Below are 20,629 nucleotides of genomic sequence, written 5' to 3'. Positions count from 1 at the left end.
ATGTATTTTAAAGTGCATGATTACAGTTGAACACAATATTTGTTTTTCAAAAACTGGAGCACCATTGTAAAAAAAACATTCTTTAACGCATGCACTTAGCATAATTTGTAGTTTGGCCCTCAGTTTTTTTATGCTGCATGGGTTAACTTGAGCTGATCCATGGTGTCTCCTTTTTTGTTGTTTTATTCCAGAGAAAGCACTATTAACTGAAACTATGAGAAATTCTGTGGAAAAATCTTCTCATTTCGCTGCCTTGAATGTATCTCAATCTATTTCTTTCCCTATGGCCAATTTATTAATATCCGAATATTAATATTATATTATATAAGCTCATTATCATTATATAATATTATCATTATATAAGCTCAGCTTGGTATTTATCAACTGTGCTACAAGCCCAGCAGTTTTAGCATGATCTATCACTAAGACTTGTTGGAACAAACTGTTACACCGAATTATGGGCTTCAGCCAGACAGTGACTCAGAAGTGCTATAAAAGGATAAAACTCATCCTTTATGAGCAAGTTGCAAAATTGTTCCAAGATGAGTAGGATAATTGTCCATGTACACAAATCATGAGGAGGCCATAAACTTACCTTAACATCTTGTGGTATTCTTTCTGTGTCTGCAAGGAGTGGGGGAAACACATACTCTGCAAAAATTGTGTGGCTACTCCCTGATCTTAACACTTAACACTAATTTCTGCTTCCACCACATTCATGCCTGTTAAAATAATTTTAATATCCAGGGTTAAGAGAGACCCTACATTCAAATAATTTCAGAATCTCCTAGGTCGGGCTTTCACATACATGATGAAGTAGGTGAGGTGAATGGCATAGCAGAAAATATCCAAGCTTGAGGCCTGCTCCCAACAGTACCACACAAACCAATGAGGGAAGAATTAATGGCTGAACAGTCGCTCAGAGTCCACTGAGCTGCCCAGTTAAAGCTTGAAGTGTGGGGTCACCACTACCAGGTTGAAATTATCATTGTTGTTTGGGAAGGAAGACCTCAAGTAAGCCAGATTCTCTAGGAATCTCCCCACCCCCTGAAAGCGGGGTGTTCTTTCACTGTCTAGGCAGAAAGAAAGGTTCCTTCCGTTCAGGAGTTTGAGTGAGGGCTTGATAGTGATAAGGAGTGCAACAGTGCTGGTGTTTCCCCTGTACTTTGAATTGTTGTTATGCCTCTGCATGCAGTGATAGATATTTTCCTCTCAGGTTTATAAGATGTGTCATAAGCACTCTTTTGTTAGCTTAGAAGTAATCTCTCTGCACTGCAGTTAAATAACTTCCACCGCAAAAATGTTTTATTTTACTTATTATAGGGGACATTATTTCAGGCTGAAAACAAAGGGTAGTTTTTCAGTTTGAAGGGGGTATAGTAGAGCTATTATTGGCAATGAGATAGACCAGCCTTCCACAACTGAAATGCCCTTCAGATGTCTTAGACTACAACTCCCAGCATGCCTGACTATTGGCCATGCTGGCTGGGACTGATGGGAGTTGAAGCCCAAAACATTTGGAAGGTACCAGGTTGGGGAAGGCTAGTATACACACTCCTTCCTATTATCCTGCCGTTTCCTCTGATCAAACCACTTTTTCAACTTTGCCACCTTCATTTTTAAAACACAGCTGTCTGTCTCCTTCTTCTGTGTAAGAAACCTAGAGATTAATTTCGCCTATCAAGTATCTGAATTTTCATAAGCATTTGCAGGCATTCTTTAAAGGCTTCAGCTAGGATTTTCAGTCATTGCTCAAACAAAATAATCCATGAATGTTCGAACAGCTGCTACAACTCCTAATCCTGTGTTCTCTTTTTAACTTAACACTTCAACTTTTTTTGCAGCTGGTGGTGCAGCGGCTAGGGTATGATACGCGTGTAACTATCCTTGGCCATGTTCAAAGAGGAGGCACTCCCTCGGCTTTTGATAGGATTCTGGTGAGTACCAGAAGAATGGCAAGCTGTTCATTATTGTAAGACTTGATTAGTATTACATAATTTGTCATCCTCATGCAGTCCATTGAACACTCAAAGAGATATTATTGGCTGTCTGCTGTGTGGTGTAGTAGAGAAAATGCTGGACTCATTGACCTGTGAGGCCTAGATTCAAATTCCAACTCAGCCATGAAGCTCACTGGATGGGTTTGGAGCAATCACTTTCTTTCAGGTTTTGTGAGGTTAAAAAAAGAAGAAAATAGGACCATGTATGCCATCCTGACCAAGGAGGAGGAGATTGTTCTATAAGACACATACAGCATTTAAAATTCCAATTAGAAAGTATGTTTGTCTGTCTGATATTTCCCCTGCAGCATTCATTTCATTTATTCCATTTCTATACCACCAAGTAGCCAAAGCTCTTTGGGCAGTTTGCAAAGATTAAAACCCTAAAAATACAATATAATAGCATTCTACCAAAATGGCTCCAGTCCAATGTAAATAAAGCCATAGACAAGGGGTATGCAACCTCAAACTTTTGGGGCAAACCCAGCCTCCAACAGTGTGTCCCCTGGTACCCCAGTTGTCAACCCCATAGGTCAGAGAGGAATAACCTTTTTCCTATTAAGGGCCAGTGACCCCCCGGAAAAATCAAGTGGGGCCTCAACTGATGGTAGGTGGAGCCACAGCCCAGAGTGGATGGACTTTGCAGCATTGTGGGATTGCATAGCTCTCTCTCTCGTGCTCTCTCTCTGTGCCACCCCATCCCTTCTCAACCTCTCTCTCATGCACCAATGCGCGCGCGCCCACACAGCAGAGGAGGAAGAGCTTCCCAGAGGGGCAGTCCAGAGTAAGAGTGGGCCTGCAGCGTCCAAAAAAGCTAGATGAGAGCCTCATGAAATTAGGTTGAGGCCTAAGAGTGGCCTTTTGGCCATACATTCCCTATCCCTGCCATAGCAAAAAGAGCTTAGGTGAGCATTGTTTTGGCAATAGGGTTTGACGAGAGGGCTTTGGGGAATAAAGGCCTTGGCCTAGCTAGCCTACTCCCTGGTAGATGTGATCTTCCAGCACAGCTGCTTACTGTCCAGGATATAGCACATAGATCTTCTAAAGCAGCGGTCCCCAACCTTTTTTGCACCAAGGACCGGTCTCGTGGAAGACAATTTTTCCATGGACTGGGGGGGGGGGGGGTTCATGGGTGGACTTCATGGACGCTATTTGCGTCCCAGCGGCTGGAAGTCTGCCAGCAGCCGGAGGCGGCTGGTAGATCCGCTGACTCGCTGCGGAGTGGAGCTGGCCGGGGCTGGCGAGGATTCCGGGGGGGAGGACCAGATCGCCTCCCCCCCCCCCCGCGGACCCAAGGTAAGGAGGTTTTGCACATCCCTTCGTGGCCCGGTTCCTAACAGGCCACGGACTGGTCTGGGGGTTGGGGACCCCTGTTCTAAAGGACATTCAGATGCTCAGATAATATAGAAGTGAAGGCCATGTAGGTAAATAAGTGGATAAATAAGTAGATCAACTTATTTACCATGCAGGTAAATAAGTAGATCAACTAAGATAAATAAGTAAATAAGGTAACAGGTAAATAAGCAGATCACCTAAGGAATTATATGTGTAATTTATACGAGTTATTTGCTTTCTTGTAGGTTCCACAGTAGATTTTAAAGAAAGTTGTGGATATATGTGATTATAGTACTGTAATTTATCTCTTCCTGTTTCTAATTCTAGGAAACTGATATTTAAAAAGAGCATTCTGTAGTTGCTTGTTGGCACATACTGAAGTCATCATATCCTTGTCAGAACTCTTGTACACTTAAAAGCTTGTAAATCTCTCTTCCTTTTTCAGGCAAGCCGCATGGGCGTGGAAGCTGTCCTTGCCCTTCTAGAAGCTACACCTGAGACCCCTGCTTGTGTGGTATCCCTGTCTGGAAACCAAGCCGTCCGCCTGCCTTTAATGGAGTGTGTGCAGATGGTGAGTTGCTGAAAAGAGGCCACTGTATTAATACAGTAACACTATCTTGCTGGTAGCAATCAATAGTCTGTTGTTACTTGAAGCACATGGAAAGACATGAGCAGAACATTCATCCACACTCAGTACAATGAACTCTAGTCATTTCTTCAGTGGCAGTAATTGGGCTTAACAACTGCCACATGAATCTTGACAGCCAACCGTGCTCTTGGTTTCTTTTGTCATCCAGATGCCTTTAATATATTAGTGGTCCACTTATCTTGCTGTTGTTTCTCTTGCTATTTTAACTCACATTTCTTGTTTGTTTAGTGAATGCACAGTATTCACTCCCAACAATGCACAAAGTAATTAGATGCATACTGAGATGATTCTGGCTTCTTGAAACCTCCACAGTAATGGTACATTGGGACAGTCTATCTGCCACAGTCATTTAATACATGCTATGAGTCCATGAACCCAAGTAAAGATTCTGTGTTTCCATATTTATTTCTATTTTAAAAATTCTATCCTACCTTTCCCAAGCATTGAAGCACTAAACACAAAAAACAAATGAACAGACAAAAAGGGAGTCTATTAACTACAGAAGTTATAGACAATCAAAGCCACCAATATCATAACCAACTAACTTTGTCTGCAGTCCTGAACAGGGCTAGGCTACTTAACAGTGCAATCCTCTCTCTCTCTCTCTCTCTCTCTCTCTCTCTCACTCTCACTCTCATTCTCAGCCCCATGGAACTCAACTCAGCTTGCTTCTGAGTACACATGTATAGGACTGCACTGTAAATCCCAGTGAAATAATTTGGGTTCAAGTGATCTAACCACATGAGCAAAATTGCAGCCCTTGTCATTGCTCTGAACTACTTCACAGTCTTGGGACCTATGTTGTTAGATGGTATTATTTACTAATGTATGATATCTATTTTTTTCCCCATTTTGAAAGACCCAAGATGTACAGAAATGCATGGATGAAAGAAGGTTTCTTGAGGCTGTGAAGCTCCGTGGAAGGTGCTATTTTATTCTTCATTACCCCAATGGCAGAAATTACTATGTTGCATTCCAGTTAAGGGGTTATTTTTCATGGCTAACTAATGTGAAAAAGTAGATTCCTTTTCCTATAGTTCCTTTACACACTTGTGAAATAAAATGCTTAGGTGTTAAAAAAACAATGCCAAAGTTGTGCATCAGCTCTTAGGCCACCTCTACACTAGAGAAGGAACGCACCACCAGCAAGATCTCTGCTGACTTTGGAATGCCATTTAATTAGAACTGTTGGTATTGCCTTGCAGTGGAGGCCTCACAAATATGCTTGAATGCTTATGTGGATATCAATTGTGGGAGTGCACGCTGAGCAATATATGTGTTTCCTGAAAGATCCCCCCGGAAGGAGGTTTATCAGTGGCCCTTGCCTTTCCCAAATCTGCATGAGATAGTAATAGTATAAAGTGTACATGAAATACATACAGAGGCTTGTTTCTTCTTTTCCTCACTTAGTAGAATTGTGGGCAGTGCTTTGATCACACCTTCACTGGAGTTTGGTAGGGATGTCTGGGGCCAGATTAAGTTGTACTGGGGATCTGGTCTGGAGGCCACTGTTGGTCATCTTTGCCATGGAACTGCTACAAGTAGGGTGTTAAACAGGGGTATTCACTCTGCACAACAGTAACATCAGTCACAGTCCATGTCTCAATAGAAAGCTTATTCTAAAAGCATTAAGTTTGTATCAAGACTAGCAGTAACTGAAGTAACAAGTAAAGATGCATGTTCTCAGTTACAAAATGTTCTTAGTGTCTTTTTTAAGTTGAAAAAAATCCTTACTGACACATTTTCTAATAATGTGAAATAGCTTTGTTGTTAAAAAGAACAACACAATGAAAATACTGTTTTCTTCTACAGGAGTTTTGAGAACAATTTGAATACATACAAGCTATTGTCTACGAAAAAGTCAGCCACTGAGCTTCCCAAGGTAGTTCTTATGTAATTGTCAAGATACCTGGTTTATGCCTCGACTGATACATTCCTCGTTGCTGGATGCTTTGTTGGGCAAAAAATTAAGAAAGCAGATTATTTAGAATGTTGAAAAACTGTTTTCATGAAAACACCTGTTACTAAGTTTGGTATAACTGGCCACCGGACCGTATGAAGCATGGCAGGCAGTGGTGTAAATTTTGGAAACACACTAGATTGGCATATCTTTTGCCTTTTATTATCAGAAGACTCTTTCTGAAATGCCTTCCTCTCTCTGACTGAAAATGACATGTCTAGCTGATATATTCAAAGCTATGTCTGAAGTACATATGTTTTATTAATGAATTTACACACCTGCCTTCCAAAAGAAGGCACTATTCCTAGTTCTGAGTTATTTTTATTTATTATTTCATTTCATTTCTATACCGCCCAATGGCTGAGTTGTATGTTATTGGAGCAGCATAGGACCAGTTGATGCAGGTGCAGCTCCTATACTGTTCCCGTGATGGTATGAATTGGCCCGTAAAATGGCAATTATGGCATACAACTTCATGGACCCAACTCTGTGTGACAAGTTGTTGGTCTTAAAATAGGTTTTGAGACAATTTCACATATTTTCACGACGTTTAAAGTACTATGGTAGCCTGATTGTTCAATTGATAAGCATTTTTAAACCAGATTTTGTTCAGTATTATGCTTGTTGAAGGAAATGTACGTACCGGTTTTGTAGAATGGCTGGATAAGAAGGAAATGTCTGCAGTACAGTATTATTTTAAATCTTTCTGTTCTCTTTAACAGGATGGTATCTCATGTAGTGGATGTAAAAAAAATATTACTAAGTGATTAACCTTAGCAAGCCCTTGATTGCTATGTTTGGAGGCTATAATATTATTTTTGCATGGCAATAAGACTCGCTGTATTTGTACTTTACAACTGTGCACTTCTTTGCTTAAGGCTGGACAACAAATATGCTCAGGCCCAGTTCTTCAGTTTTGCCACAGTCTTGATTTACACCAAGCTTACCTTTACAAATGCTTTATTAGAGCGCATAAAAAATGACTCTGAAATTTAAAGAATTCTTTCAAAAATGCAAAATGTATCTGTTTATTGTAGACTGTTAAGATGGCGAGAAGGCAAAAGAAAATGATTATGTAATGAAATCAACTGAAATATTGTATGAGACATTCTATGTACTTCCTAGGGTTGGACTCGATGGTCTTGTAGGCCCCTTCCAACCTTACTATTCTATGATTCCTCTCCACTTCCACTATTTTTATATGACTTAACATAGACAGATATGGTCCTACAACAAGTGACATGAGGAGCTCCATTTCAGACCAGGTTTACTACCAGACGCCCTGGTAGGGCTGATTAAGAAGTTAGAGTGAGCATGTACAGATGGTTCTGTTTTGCTTTATTCTCTGCTTTCTGAGGGTTGTAAGAGGCAGATTGTACATTAGAACAGCCTTGCAGTGCCTTTATTTTTCATTTATGCCTCCAAAACTGGCAGGCTTACAGAAATTCCAGCCATTCCTGCAACAAGTGCAAGAATGGAGTAATTACCAGAGCCTGTGAGAGTGTAGGGGAGGTTAGAAGGGCCAAGATCTCCAGGCTGCTACTCCCACTTTTATTCCTAGCCCAAGCGTCTCTCCAGGGGGAGGAAGAAGGGAAGGTTCTCCATATGCCTGCCCTTTGCCGAAAGGCTGAGAGGTGAAGTAGGGGCCTGAAAGCATGAGCTTTCCTAGGGCTCAAACTTTCAAGAGGACTGGTAATGGCTGATTTGGTATCTTAGATCTGACTGGGCAACTTGTGGCCCTCCAGATATTTTAGCCTACAGCTCCTATCGCTCCTACACAACATAGTCAATGGTGAGGGATGATGGAAGTTGTAGGCCAAAACATCTGGAGAACCACAAATTGCCCACCCCTGGTCAGTTACAATAGTCTTATTGGGGAGTCTTATGTGTTTGGAGTGAGTCAGGCAGCTAGGCTCTCTCTGTGTTTCACAAGGTCCAGATTCTAGGGTGTTAAAACATTTTGAAGTAGGAGCCAGAGAGTCAATTCTCAGTTTGGAGAAGATGTGTGTCAAGGGCTCCTTGGCGGCCTCTCTCAGTCTAATCCAGTAGCCAAGTCCAGACACCGACAAAGGGATTCCTTTCAAAGCTTTATTCTTCTTAACGACTCTACTGGTAGCAACTAGATATGAGCAGCAGAGTACCTATGCCCTACGTTGGAACAGTTGGTCCCCGTTTGAAAGGGAATCACTGGCAGACCCCTGAACTTAAGGGCTAGGGAGAGTCCCTCCCCTTTTCCCTTGGATCCTCTGGGCGCAGCCGTTGTTTGCGCGCCAACCGGGCACTACGCCTCCTTTCTGCGCCCTCCATTTGGCGCCGCTCTCTGCGTCGGCGTCGCACGTCCATCAAGTCTGCTTCCCTTGCTCTGTCACTCCCAGGACTGCTATCTAAGCTAGGAATGCCGGTGGGAGGAATCTCCGTCAGCTGTTGGCCCTGGGAAAGAGGAGCGTGCTCCTCTCCCAGGAGCGACTCCTCAGAATCAGAACTACTCTGGGATTCTATGGGCTCAGTGTCCACCCTGACAGTGTGCACATCACACACCCCAAATTGACACGCATGTATCATCTGTGTATATCTTCATTTTTACTCCCCCCCACACACACACACACACAATTATTTGTTTCTCAGCTTGCTAGTTCAGTTTACCTGAAAGCAAAGAAGAAATATAGTTTGTTGACTGTTATCTTGGGTACTTGGGCTACAGAACTACAGACACTAATTGAACATAAGAACATAAGAAGAACCACACTGGATCAGACCAAGGGGTCCACCTAGTCCAGCATTCTGTTCACACAGTGGCCAACCAGCTGCCGACTGGGAACCCACAAGCAGGGCATGAGCGCAACAGCACCCTCCCACCCATGTTCCCAGCATCTGGTGTACATAGGCTCACTGCCTCTGATACTGGAAGTAGCACATGGCCATCAAGACTAGTAGCCATTGATAGCCTTTTCCTCCAAGAATTTATCCAACCCCCTTTTAAAGCCATTCAAATTGGTGGCCATCAAAACATCTTGTGGTAATTGCTTCAGTAGAAAATTGCTTCCCTAAGGCATCTGTTTGGAGATCACCTTACCATTTTGGAACTTCAAGAAACTTGGACTAGAAATATGTTTTGTGGCTATTCAAGTGTATTTAGTGTTTTGTTTTTCTTTCTTAAAATATGGATTCATAGTCCTGACTTGAGAGGTCAGCATCATAGGCCAGAAAAGAGATTCCATTATTATAGTTCCTCTTAGGGACAATTATATCAAATTATATGTATGTATTCTGTATGTGAATATAGAATCTCTAGATAAATGCAATACTCAAGAGCAGTAGATCGGGAAATGAAACATTAATCTGAAAACTGAAACCTTTGAATCGTAACGTTCACACAGCACATAATTCTTTGTGACTGACTATTCTTGTCTTGAGAGGGAATCATTGTGTAGTTTCAAGTTTGTCATTCATGTCCTGCCTAATATGCTCATCAGGGGTGCTTAAGAGGTGGTAAAATATTATATTTCACACCTCAAAGCTGATGGGAAATGTAGTGATCTAAATAACAATAAGGCAGTTGACATGATTTTATAATTTTATAAGGCTGGACAGAGTGATTGTTACATGCCAAACTAATAGGGTCCTCATGTACTTCCAAATATTTTTAGATGATAGAAATAATTATTCCGTAGACCAACACAACATGGCATGTAGCATCACATACACTGGTTGCAATGGCCCTGGAAGCAGTATTGCACAAAAAGCACTTTGCATGTGAATTGTTATTTGGGTTTCTTTAATACAACTCCTATTCAGAGTAAATTTGTTTTAGTAAGTAATGCATGGCTTTGTTGTTTTTTATATATTGGGTTATTGTTATGTCAGAGTCTGTACTGAACAGTACAATGCATGGCATTTTCATTTGGAGACACTGCTGATTGTGAATAGTTAAAGGCTTCATGGGTCTGTGAATGGTTGAGATGCAATCTTTCATTAGCAGGCTCTGTTTTGGCTACCTTCTGCATTGGTTCATAGTATATTTATTTCATTTTATGTGATCGAAGATAAGATGGATGCTATGCTTTCTTTTAATACGCTTTTCCTTATTTGTCAGTATAGGTAACAGCTGAACAAAACGTAAACTAAACATTCAAATTTGCTGTATTACATTTTCCTATTTTTCAACGTACTCTCTATGAAGTCATAGTTAGAGCGGCAGTGAGAGAGGAATGAATGCAGGGGCACTGAAAATTTTAAAATTTAAGCGTGCAATCCTATGCATGTTTAGACAGAAAAAAGTCCTACAACTTCCAGCGTTCCCCAGCCAGCCACAATGGCTAGGGAATGGTGTGAATCGTAGGACTTCCTCTGTCTAAACATGCATAAGATTGCTCCCTTAATTATTTCATTTTTAGGCAATATATGAAATATAGCTGACTATTATAAAAGCTTCACCTTGTTCACAGTGGGTCTCTCAAAATTTGGGAGTAAACATGTTAAAGAAAAAATAGTTGCTTACACTGAGAATTGCTTTAAAATTCGGAGTCCACAATTTACTGTTGTTCCACCCCCCCCAAGTTCACATTACTGTGGTCTGCCATATGAACTATATACCTGAGAATTATTTACTCCTCTTCTCTTGCAGACTAACTTCAACGTAGCTGTTTTAAATGTAGGCGCTCCAGCAGCTGGGATGAATGCTGCTGTTCGATCTGCTGTGAGAATTGGTATAACTGAAGGACACAAAATGTTTGCTGTCACTGATGGGTTCGAAGGTTTTTCTAGAGGGCAGGTTAGTATGTTCCAATGATTGTCTTTTATTGTAATACCATGGGAAGTGGTGGTGGTGGTGGTGGTGGTGGTAATGATGATGATACGTGCCTTCTGGCCCCTATACTAGGACATGATAGCAGCTTAAAAATATCCTGCTTTTAAAATACATTTTCATACAAAGATGGAATTTGAAAAGATCAGAGCTAGAGTTTCCAGTGAAATATTATGTAAAGCAAAATACAAAAGAGAGGGGCGATCCTCATTGGGCAGAACATCTGTCAAATTCTGAGACAAAGTTTGTTTGTTTGTTTGTTTATTTATTTAATTTCTTGATTGCCCATCTGGCCGGCCACCCGGCCACTCTGTGTGATGTACAATAATACAGTTTAAAAACAATAAAATTACACATTAAAACATCATTTCCTAAAATTTCCCTAGCCCACCCCAAATGCCTGCCCGAACAACCAAGTTTTCAACGTGTGGCGGAAGCTCATTAAAGAGGGGGCATGGCAGAGTTCCCTAGGGAGGGAGTTCCACAGAGTGAGGGCCACCACAGAGAAGGTCGTCCTCTTCCTTGTCCTCATCAGCCTAGCTGTCCTGGATGATGGGACGGAGAGAATGCCATCTGAGGCTGATCTTGTTGGGTGGCCTGTCTGGTGTTGCTCGAGGTGATCCTTGAGACAGGCTGGGCCGGAACCATATAGGGTTTTAAATGTCAAAACCAACACCTTGAATTTGGCCTGGAAAACAGCAACAATTTAGCGAAATCTCTTGGTGAGGGGGTTATACATATCCTTAGAACACTAAACTGTAGCTGCTAGCAACACCAAAGAACAACAAGCAGAAGACACTTCATGATGGATGGAGGTATACTGCATTCCTCGCAGAGGCTCTGTTAGAAAATACAAGACCGTCCAGTGTAATATATAATAAACCAAAGTGAATACTTTATTTGCAAGGTTATTGTAAACCTGTTATAGCATCCCCCCGCCCCCAAGCCTGCAACTTGCTCCATCTTTATTGATTCACAGCTAATTTTCTCATGGTACTTCTTTAAAAAAAGCCATAAATATATTTTTAAAGGGGCTGTGATTAACTAAGTATATAAAAAGCATTTGCTTCATGGATACCTCATGTGAAACCTTCTATTTCAGATTCCATGTATTTGTTCTGAGGGCAGCTTTTAAGTGACCTTGGCAGGAAGCCATGTTTGGCAATCTGCCTGTCCTGGAATAGCTATGGCAGTATGAAATATCTGGAGATAAGAACACAGGCTAGACAACAATAGATGAGAGGCAATTATATCACAAAATCTCTTGTCACATTTGATTCCTGTTTTTCCATTGAGGAGGTGTTTGTGAAATACAGTGTTTATAGTGTGCCTACTCCTGGGGCTTTTGGTGTGGCACGCTTATGAACCCAGGAAATAATTTTTCATTGAGAAGAAATTCAAATTGCCTTCTCCTCAGCCAATTAGCAACTGGCGTAATTTTAAAAGCAAGTATTTTCCCTCCCGCTTATCAAGTTGTGGCACTTACTGGAATTGCAGGATTTCATTCCCAACTTGAATGCAACAAGTTTGGACACTGTTAGATGCTTGATGATGTTAACATATATTCTAAACTATGGCATAGTAATTTGAAAATCACTTAATCAACCTCTCTTTCTGGTTTTAAATTATAGATCAGAGAAATCAGCTGGGGAGATGTTGGAGGTTGGACTGGCCAAGGAGGGTCGATCCTTGGCACAAAACGGTAATTTAAAAAGGCTGTATACTATATCTTCCAGCGAATATATCTTTTATATGTATCAGTAATTTCATGTGAAAATACATATCTAGACTTGGTGCAATGGTCAACAAAGAGGAAATTACTGTTGTGAACAATGCTTCTGGACGTCTAGGCCTCATAGTTCTGTTACCTGTGCTGCATAGTTGTTACTCAGGTTCCATGACACTAGAGTCTAGTAAGATTTGAAATGTGGACTACACATAGAATAGGAAGTTTACATGGTTACTTCCTACACTACTCTGGCCAAATAAATATGCAGATCCCTCAACTGAAATAAATTGGGAATGGCACACACATGTACATACATTCTATCTACAGAACCTTGGATTGGGGCATAAAGGTATCAGAAATAATAAATAACTGTATTCCTCTGGAATGTCATTAATGGGCTTAGACCCATGGTAATTATTGCTACCTAGTATCCTGTACATCAAAATCAAAATAATCTGAATGTCTATAATATTATCCAAATTCACAATGTTTACTTTTCATAAAGTTGTTCTGAAAATAAGCCATCTCCTTCTGCCCATCTTGGTTCCCAAGGAAAATGAGGGGAAACCAGAAAGTTTAAAAAATTACATAATGATTAAGTTAATATACATTTTATTTTATGAGGTTTAAATTATGTGGAGGTGAAGGATTTCCATCCGAACAACATGGAAGCAAAGTCTTTTCATTAAGTACTGTAACATAGTATGTTAGATTAGCAATTGCATGGAACTGTGATAGCTTTATAAAACTTAGATGTTGAAAAATACTGTCTAGTAGTGTGACAAATTAAATCTGTTTTAATAATTTATCCTAAGTGCATTGCTAATAGCCTTTTTAAAAACAACAACACCAAATACATATTTTAGTATATTTTAATATATATTTTAGTACGCTCCCTGGAAAGTATATGGAGAAGATTGCAGAACAGATGCGAACTAACAACATCAATGCCCTCCTCGTTATTGGTGGATTCGAGGTATATAACTTTGCTTTCTTTCCCATGTAAATTCTTATTATTAAACAAGCTCTAACAACTAAAATACTGTGTGCTGTCAAGAACTAATGCTAAGATCCAGATGTAAAAACCAGTGAAACTTTGTAATCAAAATCTAACCACTCCTTCCTCAAGACTCCATGCTGCTAAATGTCTCAGTGGGCAGTATCAAACAGGGCTGTTGCACAAGTGGGCCCTCCCTCTGATTCCATCGTGCAAGCGGGACGCCCCACTTGCGCAACAGAGATTTAATGCTTCCTATAGGAAGCCCTGAAATGAGCAGAAATGTTTGTTTCTGGATCGGGACAGGTTGGCAGAGCTCCCTTATGCAAACTCTGCTGACCTGCCCCCTTCCAGAAACTACCATTTCCTCTTGTTACTGGTTGCTCCAAGAAGCACTTAATCTCTGTTGCACAAGCAGCGAGTCTCATTGCAGAACAGGATCAGCAGGGACGCAGCCCCCGTTGGATGCTGTCTATTGAAATGGATGGTTTTCATTGCCAGTGAACCAGTTAGATGGTTTATAATTGGAATCACTCCAAGAAAAGTTCCTGTACTGTGTAGGAGCATTGCAGTAGCACCAAAACACAAGTGCCAGTCGGTATTGTGTGTGTATGTGCAGTGCTGGCCAGAGGTTTTATGGCGTTTGCTCTGTATACCAGAACGTAGGATCCAGCTAAAAGTATCAGAACATTTACAGACATAATTGTCTGAAGCAGACTTGCACAAAACTCTAACACTGGGGTTAATGCAAACATTGTTTTTGTAAGAACTGGGTTTGCTGGCAATTTGATAGCAGCATTGGGACAATGAAGTTAGGGAGCAGTAGCTGGAAGTGACTGAGGTACTAACCCAGCTAAGGGTGGCTTGGATGATACGAGAAGCAATAAGAACAGGTGCCTTGTACTTCATGTTCCTGGGCTTCTCCATAACATCTGAGTGAAACTTCCAATTCTCCCTCTTTCTTGTAACATTCATGCTCTCAGTGAGAGGACAGCTTCATATATGAAGAGAACAGGAACCACAAGGAACTTGTGTTTCCTGTGTGTCGTCCTCCATCCCCACCGCCCAAATCTCCAAATATCTGAAGCTATTCTTAAGTCCTAGCACCTGCCATTATGTGGATGGAGGCATAATTCTCCAGCAGGAGTTGTGGAAGCTGTAAGAATTCTAGTACCTGAAGACATTGAAGACATTCTCAATATAAGAATCAGCTATATTGACTATGGATATGATCTCCAAACATTACTTCTGGGCATTCACCTATTCATTTCAGTGGAGCCCAAAATGGCAGCCCTATGTTGAGTTTCCCCCTCCTGCTCCTTAGTCTGTAATGTAGTTATGAGATTTACATTTCCCCAGCCAGCAGTCACTAATAGTGTTGAGTGCGGATGGGAAATGTACAACATGATGACATCTAGACACATAAGTTGTGCTGCATGTTATGGAGCAGGACGTAAAACACTACACAGGCCTCCTGTTTTCAGTGGCAGCTCCATATTTCCTATTACCCTTAGAATAGTGCACTGGGTAGTTTTTAAAAAAAAATAATTCTATGTAATTAATCTTCCCACAGCATTAAGCCCCTGCTTGAAGCCAAACTTCTGTTTAGGAATACGGATTCTGTGGTTAAACCTTCCTAAACATGGGTTCCATAGACCAGTTCTTTAATCCATGTATGAACAGAAAAAAGTAACTTACAGGTGTGGGGTTTTTTTCCCTCTGTGCTGTTGTACTCTGTGTTACATAGAACTCTCAGGAATGCTTAAATACTTACCGTAACAGTTCGGTATTAGAGTTATTTGCTTGTATCTGTCTTATATGTTGTTATATTTTGTATGAGGTGTTCCCTAGTGTCTCTCTGTGGTTGGAGACTGACTGTCGTTTTTAAGAGTGTTGAGAGAATCGTTTGAGAGAATCTTTGCTTTGCATGGAGTACGCAACATATTCGTTCCTTCGTCTCTGTTTACCAGAGACAAAGGAGAATGGGCATATACACCATGTGTAGTGATCCCTCTTTCAAATCACCTTTGAGTCTCTGAAAAATGAACATCTGTCTCCAGTGTGTGTGTTATTGTAAACAAATTCCACTGCCAAATCCCCATCCACATTGCTGTAATTCAAATCTCTTTTTGTTCCCTCTAATTTTGCATACGTTACCATGTGTGCCCATCAGGCCTATCTGGGACTTTTGGAACTCTCTGCTGCCCGGGAGAAATATGACGAGTTCTGTATTCCCATGGTTATGGTTCCTGCAACCGTATCCAACAATGTACCGGGTTCTGATTTCAGCATTGGTGCAGACACTGCTCTGAACACTATCACTGATGTAAGTCTATCTTCTCTTGTGTGCATGCTCACTAACATAGCCATCCTGATTGCAGTTGAACACAGCTGGAGCTGGAGACTTTCTTGGACCAGAACGCCAGGGACCATGCTCGCAGGAAAAATTAGATCTAAATGCATGCTCCGATCATAATTCAATGATCGGACAATGTGTTTCCAAAAATATGAAAGCTACATTTTATTTTATTAATTCATATAAGAAATGGATATCCCACCATTCCAAAAATTTGTTCATCAAGGCAGCTTACAAACCCGTTTAAAACAAAATAAAACATCACCATCATTATTATTATTTCAAATTATGGTATGACCGCTTACCATATCAAACCATATCTAAATGGTTCACAAACACAGATTAAAATACATAATTACAAATACAAAAAAATCATCAGTTAAAATGTTTAAGACTAAAAGAACAACAGTTAGTAAGCAGACTAACAGGGCAGCACAATCATTCAAAAAAGTGTGGGTAAAGAGATGGGTCTATAAAAATATACATAAGGATGGATCAAATCAAACAGTCTAAAACAGAAAAATCAGCAGAAAATAGACAGCAGCAAAGGCAGATAATCATTACATGCTCAAGGGAATAGCCAGCATGCTCAGGACTGGAACAACAATCCCACTCAATACATTCACCATTTAGGCAAGGTGAATTTTCTAGACTCCTATAAAGTGACTTTTAAAATATAAATTAGGACATCACTGGAAAAGAACTGCATAGCTAATTCTGCATGCCCAAGGGGAATTGGTGCAAATGTTCCTCAAGCAGCACACTTTCTCCATTCCATATGACAAACTGACTTTTCAACCACTGGTGTCTCAAAAGCATTTAGTGATTTGTCATGGGAATCTTCTGTTAAGTGTTTTAAAAGGCAGAAAATTCCTCTGGGCATGCCTAAGCCTCTGGTCATAGATCCCAGCCTGAGGCTTCTCTTTTAAATAACATGCAATACCATGTAAATCTTATTTTAAAAATCCTGCAACATTTTAAAGCTTGTTTGAGACATAAAAGTTTTGTTAGATGCAGCCCACTTTATCAGATGCAAAAAGACAAGAGAGCTCAAAGGGATTTCTGTTTTTTTTTTTTTCCTATTGATGTTGATCTTGGCAGGACACGGACTGAACATTTGACAGTAGTTTGAAGTCATGTTCTTCATATGCCATAAATTATCTGCACATGGTGCTAGTTTCCAGTTCTGGTACAAAAAATTACCCACCTCAATTTTTATAGACAAACAAAGGTGAGAAATTTCCTGCATGTTTCTTGCTGTCCTTTCTCTGCTTCGGGGGTTTTCTTGTCTTATTTAAATGATATAATTAGAACCTCTAGACTTCTTTGTCGAAAGAAGCAGTGGTTCTTCTTCCTTTGCATTATACTTAGAATGCATATGCCGCAGAATCTGGCTAGATTGTAGGTAGATGGTAGTTCCTAGATTTCTTCTAACAGAGTGGCTGCTCCATCTTAAAATCATGGTGGTTTCAGTAATAGGGGAGCATTGCGACTGGTTTTGTATTTGTTCGCTTTGATCAGTACTTTTCAAATAGTGTTTCAGTAATGGTGAGAGGTATATCTGACAGACAGGATGCTCACACTGTTCACTTTCCACTACCGTGTGTGAAAACAGGGGAATATGGGCTTCATTCTTGAGTGCATGCTAGTTTCCAACAGGCCTAGCTTGAATCACATGCGAACTGATTGTGTTCCCGAAAGATGCCTCAAAATCCTCTATGACATGAAGATGTTGGTGTGGCAAAGACATTCTAAAAGCCCTGATGCATATGTTTCCAGGTGGATATTCACCTTCAACATTTCAAAGTTATTTTATTCAATCCATATTTAATGTCATCTTAAACGTATTGGATTTTTCTTCTTCTCTTTTGGACAAAAAATCCATGGCATTTTTTTAGTAGATGCTTATTTATGTGGAATGATGGTAAAACGTTAACTTTGCACATTCTGTCCACTAATAATCAAAACTGTGGTTACGTTGAGCTAGTTTATTTGAGGTGTGGGATAAGCTTCATTTCATAAGTCCCAAGGGATTTTATTGTACAGATGGCTTATGTGAACACATCCCCCTGCCCCCAACTTGAGGGCTTTCCTTGATAAGGACATGAGCCTATCTTACCCTGCATCCTGTTTTTCACAGTGGGCTGGCCAGAAGCCTCTGGGGAGACCATGAAGACAATAAGCCTCCCCTGCTGCTGCTTCTAAGCAACTAGTATTCAAGGACAAACTGTCTCTGAACCTGAAACATTTAGCCACATGGCTAATAGCTACTGATAGACATCTTCCACAAACATATTCCCCTTCTTAAGCCATCTAAGCCAATGCCCATCACCTCCTGGGGGCAGTCAATTCCATAGATTAAATAGTTTTGTGTGTGAAAAAATGCTTATTTTCTGTCCTGAATCTACTGGCAATCCATGTCATTGGATGACCCTACTTTCTAGTATTATGAAAGAGGAGGAAAAGCTCTCTCTATCCACTTTCTCTACACCATGCGTAATTGTATAAATCTCAATCATGCTCCCCTTCCCTACCCTTAGTCATCTTTTTTCTGAACTAAAAAGTCCTAAGCACTTTAGGTCACAATCCTCTGCATGTTTCTTTTTGCCTAAACATACAGAGCCTTGGAGCCTTGGTCGTTGTTACAGGGAAAAGTGACCCCTTTATCATTTTAGTTACCCTTATCTGCACCTTTTCCAGCTCTACAATATCATTTTTGACACATGGTGATAAGAACCGGTCATAGTATTCCAAACGTTTCTACATTGTAGATTTATATAAAAACATCGCAATACTAGCCATCTTATTTTCAGTCCCTTTCCAAATAATCTCTAGATGAAATTTGCCTTTTTTGTTGTCACCGAAAACTGAGTTCATGTTTTCATGAGCTATTCACCATAGCTTTTTCCTGGTTAGTAACTACCAATTCTGACTCCATCAGTGTATATGTAAGTGAAGATTTTTTTTTTTTGCCTCAATGTGCATCACTTTACACTTACTTCCAATTCATCTGTCGTTTGGTTGCTCATTTGCCTAATTCAAAGAGATCCTTCTGGAGCTCTTTGCAGTCCAGCCGGACCCTGGAAAGTCTTTGTCAAAAGCTTTTAGAACTCCAGATATATAATATCTACTTGATAAAACCTATGTACATGTTTTGACACTCGGAGAATTCCCAGAGATTGCTGAGGCTATACTTTCCTTTTCAGAAGCCATGCTGATTTTTCTTCAGCAATAATTGTTCTTCTGTATTGGGTCTCCAACCTTTTTGGGCCAGTGGGTACATTTGGTATTTTTAAAAAAGTACCCAGAGCACTTCCACAAATTGGCTGCTGTCGGGGGGTGGGGGGCCAGTCACAAAAATATTGGAAGAGCCTCCCTTATCTGTGTGTGTATGTGCATGAATGTGCACCCTGTGTGTGTGCTACTCACTCTGGCTTCTGTCTCTGGTTCTTTTCTCTCCTTCCCTTTCTCTCTCTTTGGCTGCTGCTGCTGCTCTTCCCTCTCCTGTTCTCTCTCACTCTCTCTCTCTCTCTCTCTCTCTGGATCCTCCTTCGTTCCTTCCTTTTTCTCACTCTCTGGCCCTTCCTTCCTTTCCATCTCACCAGCTCTTCTCTCTCTCCCCCCGCACCTTTATTTCTTTGGTCCTTCTCTTCCTCCCCTCTTGCTGCACCCCCCGTGCGTGTGTGTCTGGCTGTTTGTTCTTTCCTTCTCCCCATCCCCATGCAAGTAAATGGAGGAATTTCTCCATCCAATTTCCCTCCCCTGCCAAGAATCACGCCCCACCAAAGTCCCCATTGCTCCAAAGATGTTTGGTGGTGGGGTACCCTTCACCCCCCTCCAGCCATTTTTCTGGCAAGGAGGAGTTTTCCCCCCTCTGTATAAGTGAATGGAGGAATTGATCCATTCACTTGCAGAGGGGGAAATAGCATGGCGGGCACCTCAGTCTGGCCTTGCGGGCACAGTGGTGCCCACAGGTGCCGCATCAGAGAGCCCTGTTCTGTATGCTTGATAATTCTATCTTTAGTAATGCTTTCCACTAATTTAACTGGAATGAAGATTAGGCTCTATAGAAGTTACCCACCGACCCACCCGGATTCCTTTTTAAAAATTCAGTGATATCTTGGCTACTTTCTAGCACTTCTCATAAGGAAACCTGATTTTAGAGTTGTTTTATTTTTACTTAGATCAGCAATTTCACATTTATGTTCTTTAAGAACTCTCAGGTATATGCCATCTAGACCCAGTGACTTTTTAAGTGTCATCCCTAGAACTTCATCAGTTGTCATGTTATTTGCCTTAAGTTCTTCAGATGCCTCCCTGAGAAAAATTGTACCAGTGTGGATATATTCCCAACATCTTCCACAGTGAAAAGTGGTGCAAAGGGAGGCATTTATTGTTTGTTGTAATGTTCTTAGCAATATGCTCCTAAATTTTTTTTTTTCCAATTGCCATATTGTCAACTTTCCTTTTTTTGCTATTAAAGGGAGTTTGTGCTCCTTTTCTCCTCTTTAGGGCAAGGCTTTGACTTTTTAAAGGAAGCTTTCTTGCTTTTCATAGCTTCTTTAACAGTGCTCATTAACTTGGTGGCATCCTCTTGGAGTGGTTTGCACCTTCCTTGGGTTGGATCCAGATTTATGCTGGGTTAACTGTACTGCTAGAAGTGGAGTTACTCACCCCCCTTCTTCCTATGGAAGCCCCTCCAGCCCCCTGAAAATCCTGCACAGAATGTCAGGAGACTCTGCTGAATGGGGTGAGCTGGGGTGTGTAGCAGGGATGGGGGATCCCCCAAAATTGGGCAG

At 40.9% G+C, this 20,629-nt stretch overlaps 1 protein-coding gene across 3 annotated transcripts in view; it reads left to right on the top strand.

The window, feature by feature from the left end:
* Positions 1-20,629, top strand: part of PFKP (phosphofructokinase, platelet) — an 80,685-nt gene that overhangs the window by 42,487 nt on the left and 17,569 nt on the right. For 2 of the 3 annotated variants that reach the window (XM_084859229.1, XM_084859231.1), the window contains exons 9-16: positions 1,845-1,937; positions 3,781-3,906; positions 4,844-4,908; positions 5,797-5,866; positions 10,569-10,715; positions 12,380-12,450; positions 13,366-13,453; positions 15,648-15,800. In XM_084859229.1, coding sequence (XP_084715355.1) covers positions 1,845-1,937; positions 3,781-3,906; positions 4,844-4,908; positions 5,797-5,866; positions 10,569-10,715; positions 12,380-12,450; positions 13,366-13,453; positions 15,648-15,800 — 813 coding nt within the window. The remainder of the gene's footprint in view (positions 1-1,844; positions 1,938-3,780; positions 3,907-4,843; positions 4,909-5,796; positions 5,867-10,568; positions 10,716-12,379; positions 12,451-13,365; positions 13,454-15,647; positions 15,801-20,629) is intronic. The other variant, XM_084859230.1, reaches the window with a different exon arrangement.

The sequence above is a fragment of the Heloderma suspectum genome, chromosome 5 (genome assembly GCF_057233095.1).
Source record: "Heloderma suspectum isolate Gila_16-S chromosome 5, 16-S_ref, whole genome shotgun sequence".
NCBI lineage: Eukaryota > Metazoa > Chordata > Lepidosauria > Squamata > Helodermatidae > Heloderma > Heloderma suspectum.
Note: the sequence above shows the minus strand (reverse complement) of the source record. Positions and strands in the feature narration are given on the sequence as shown.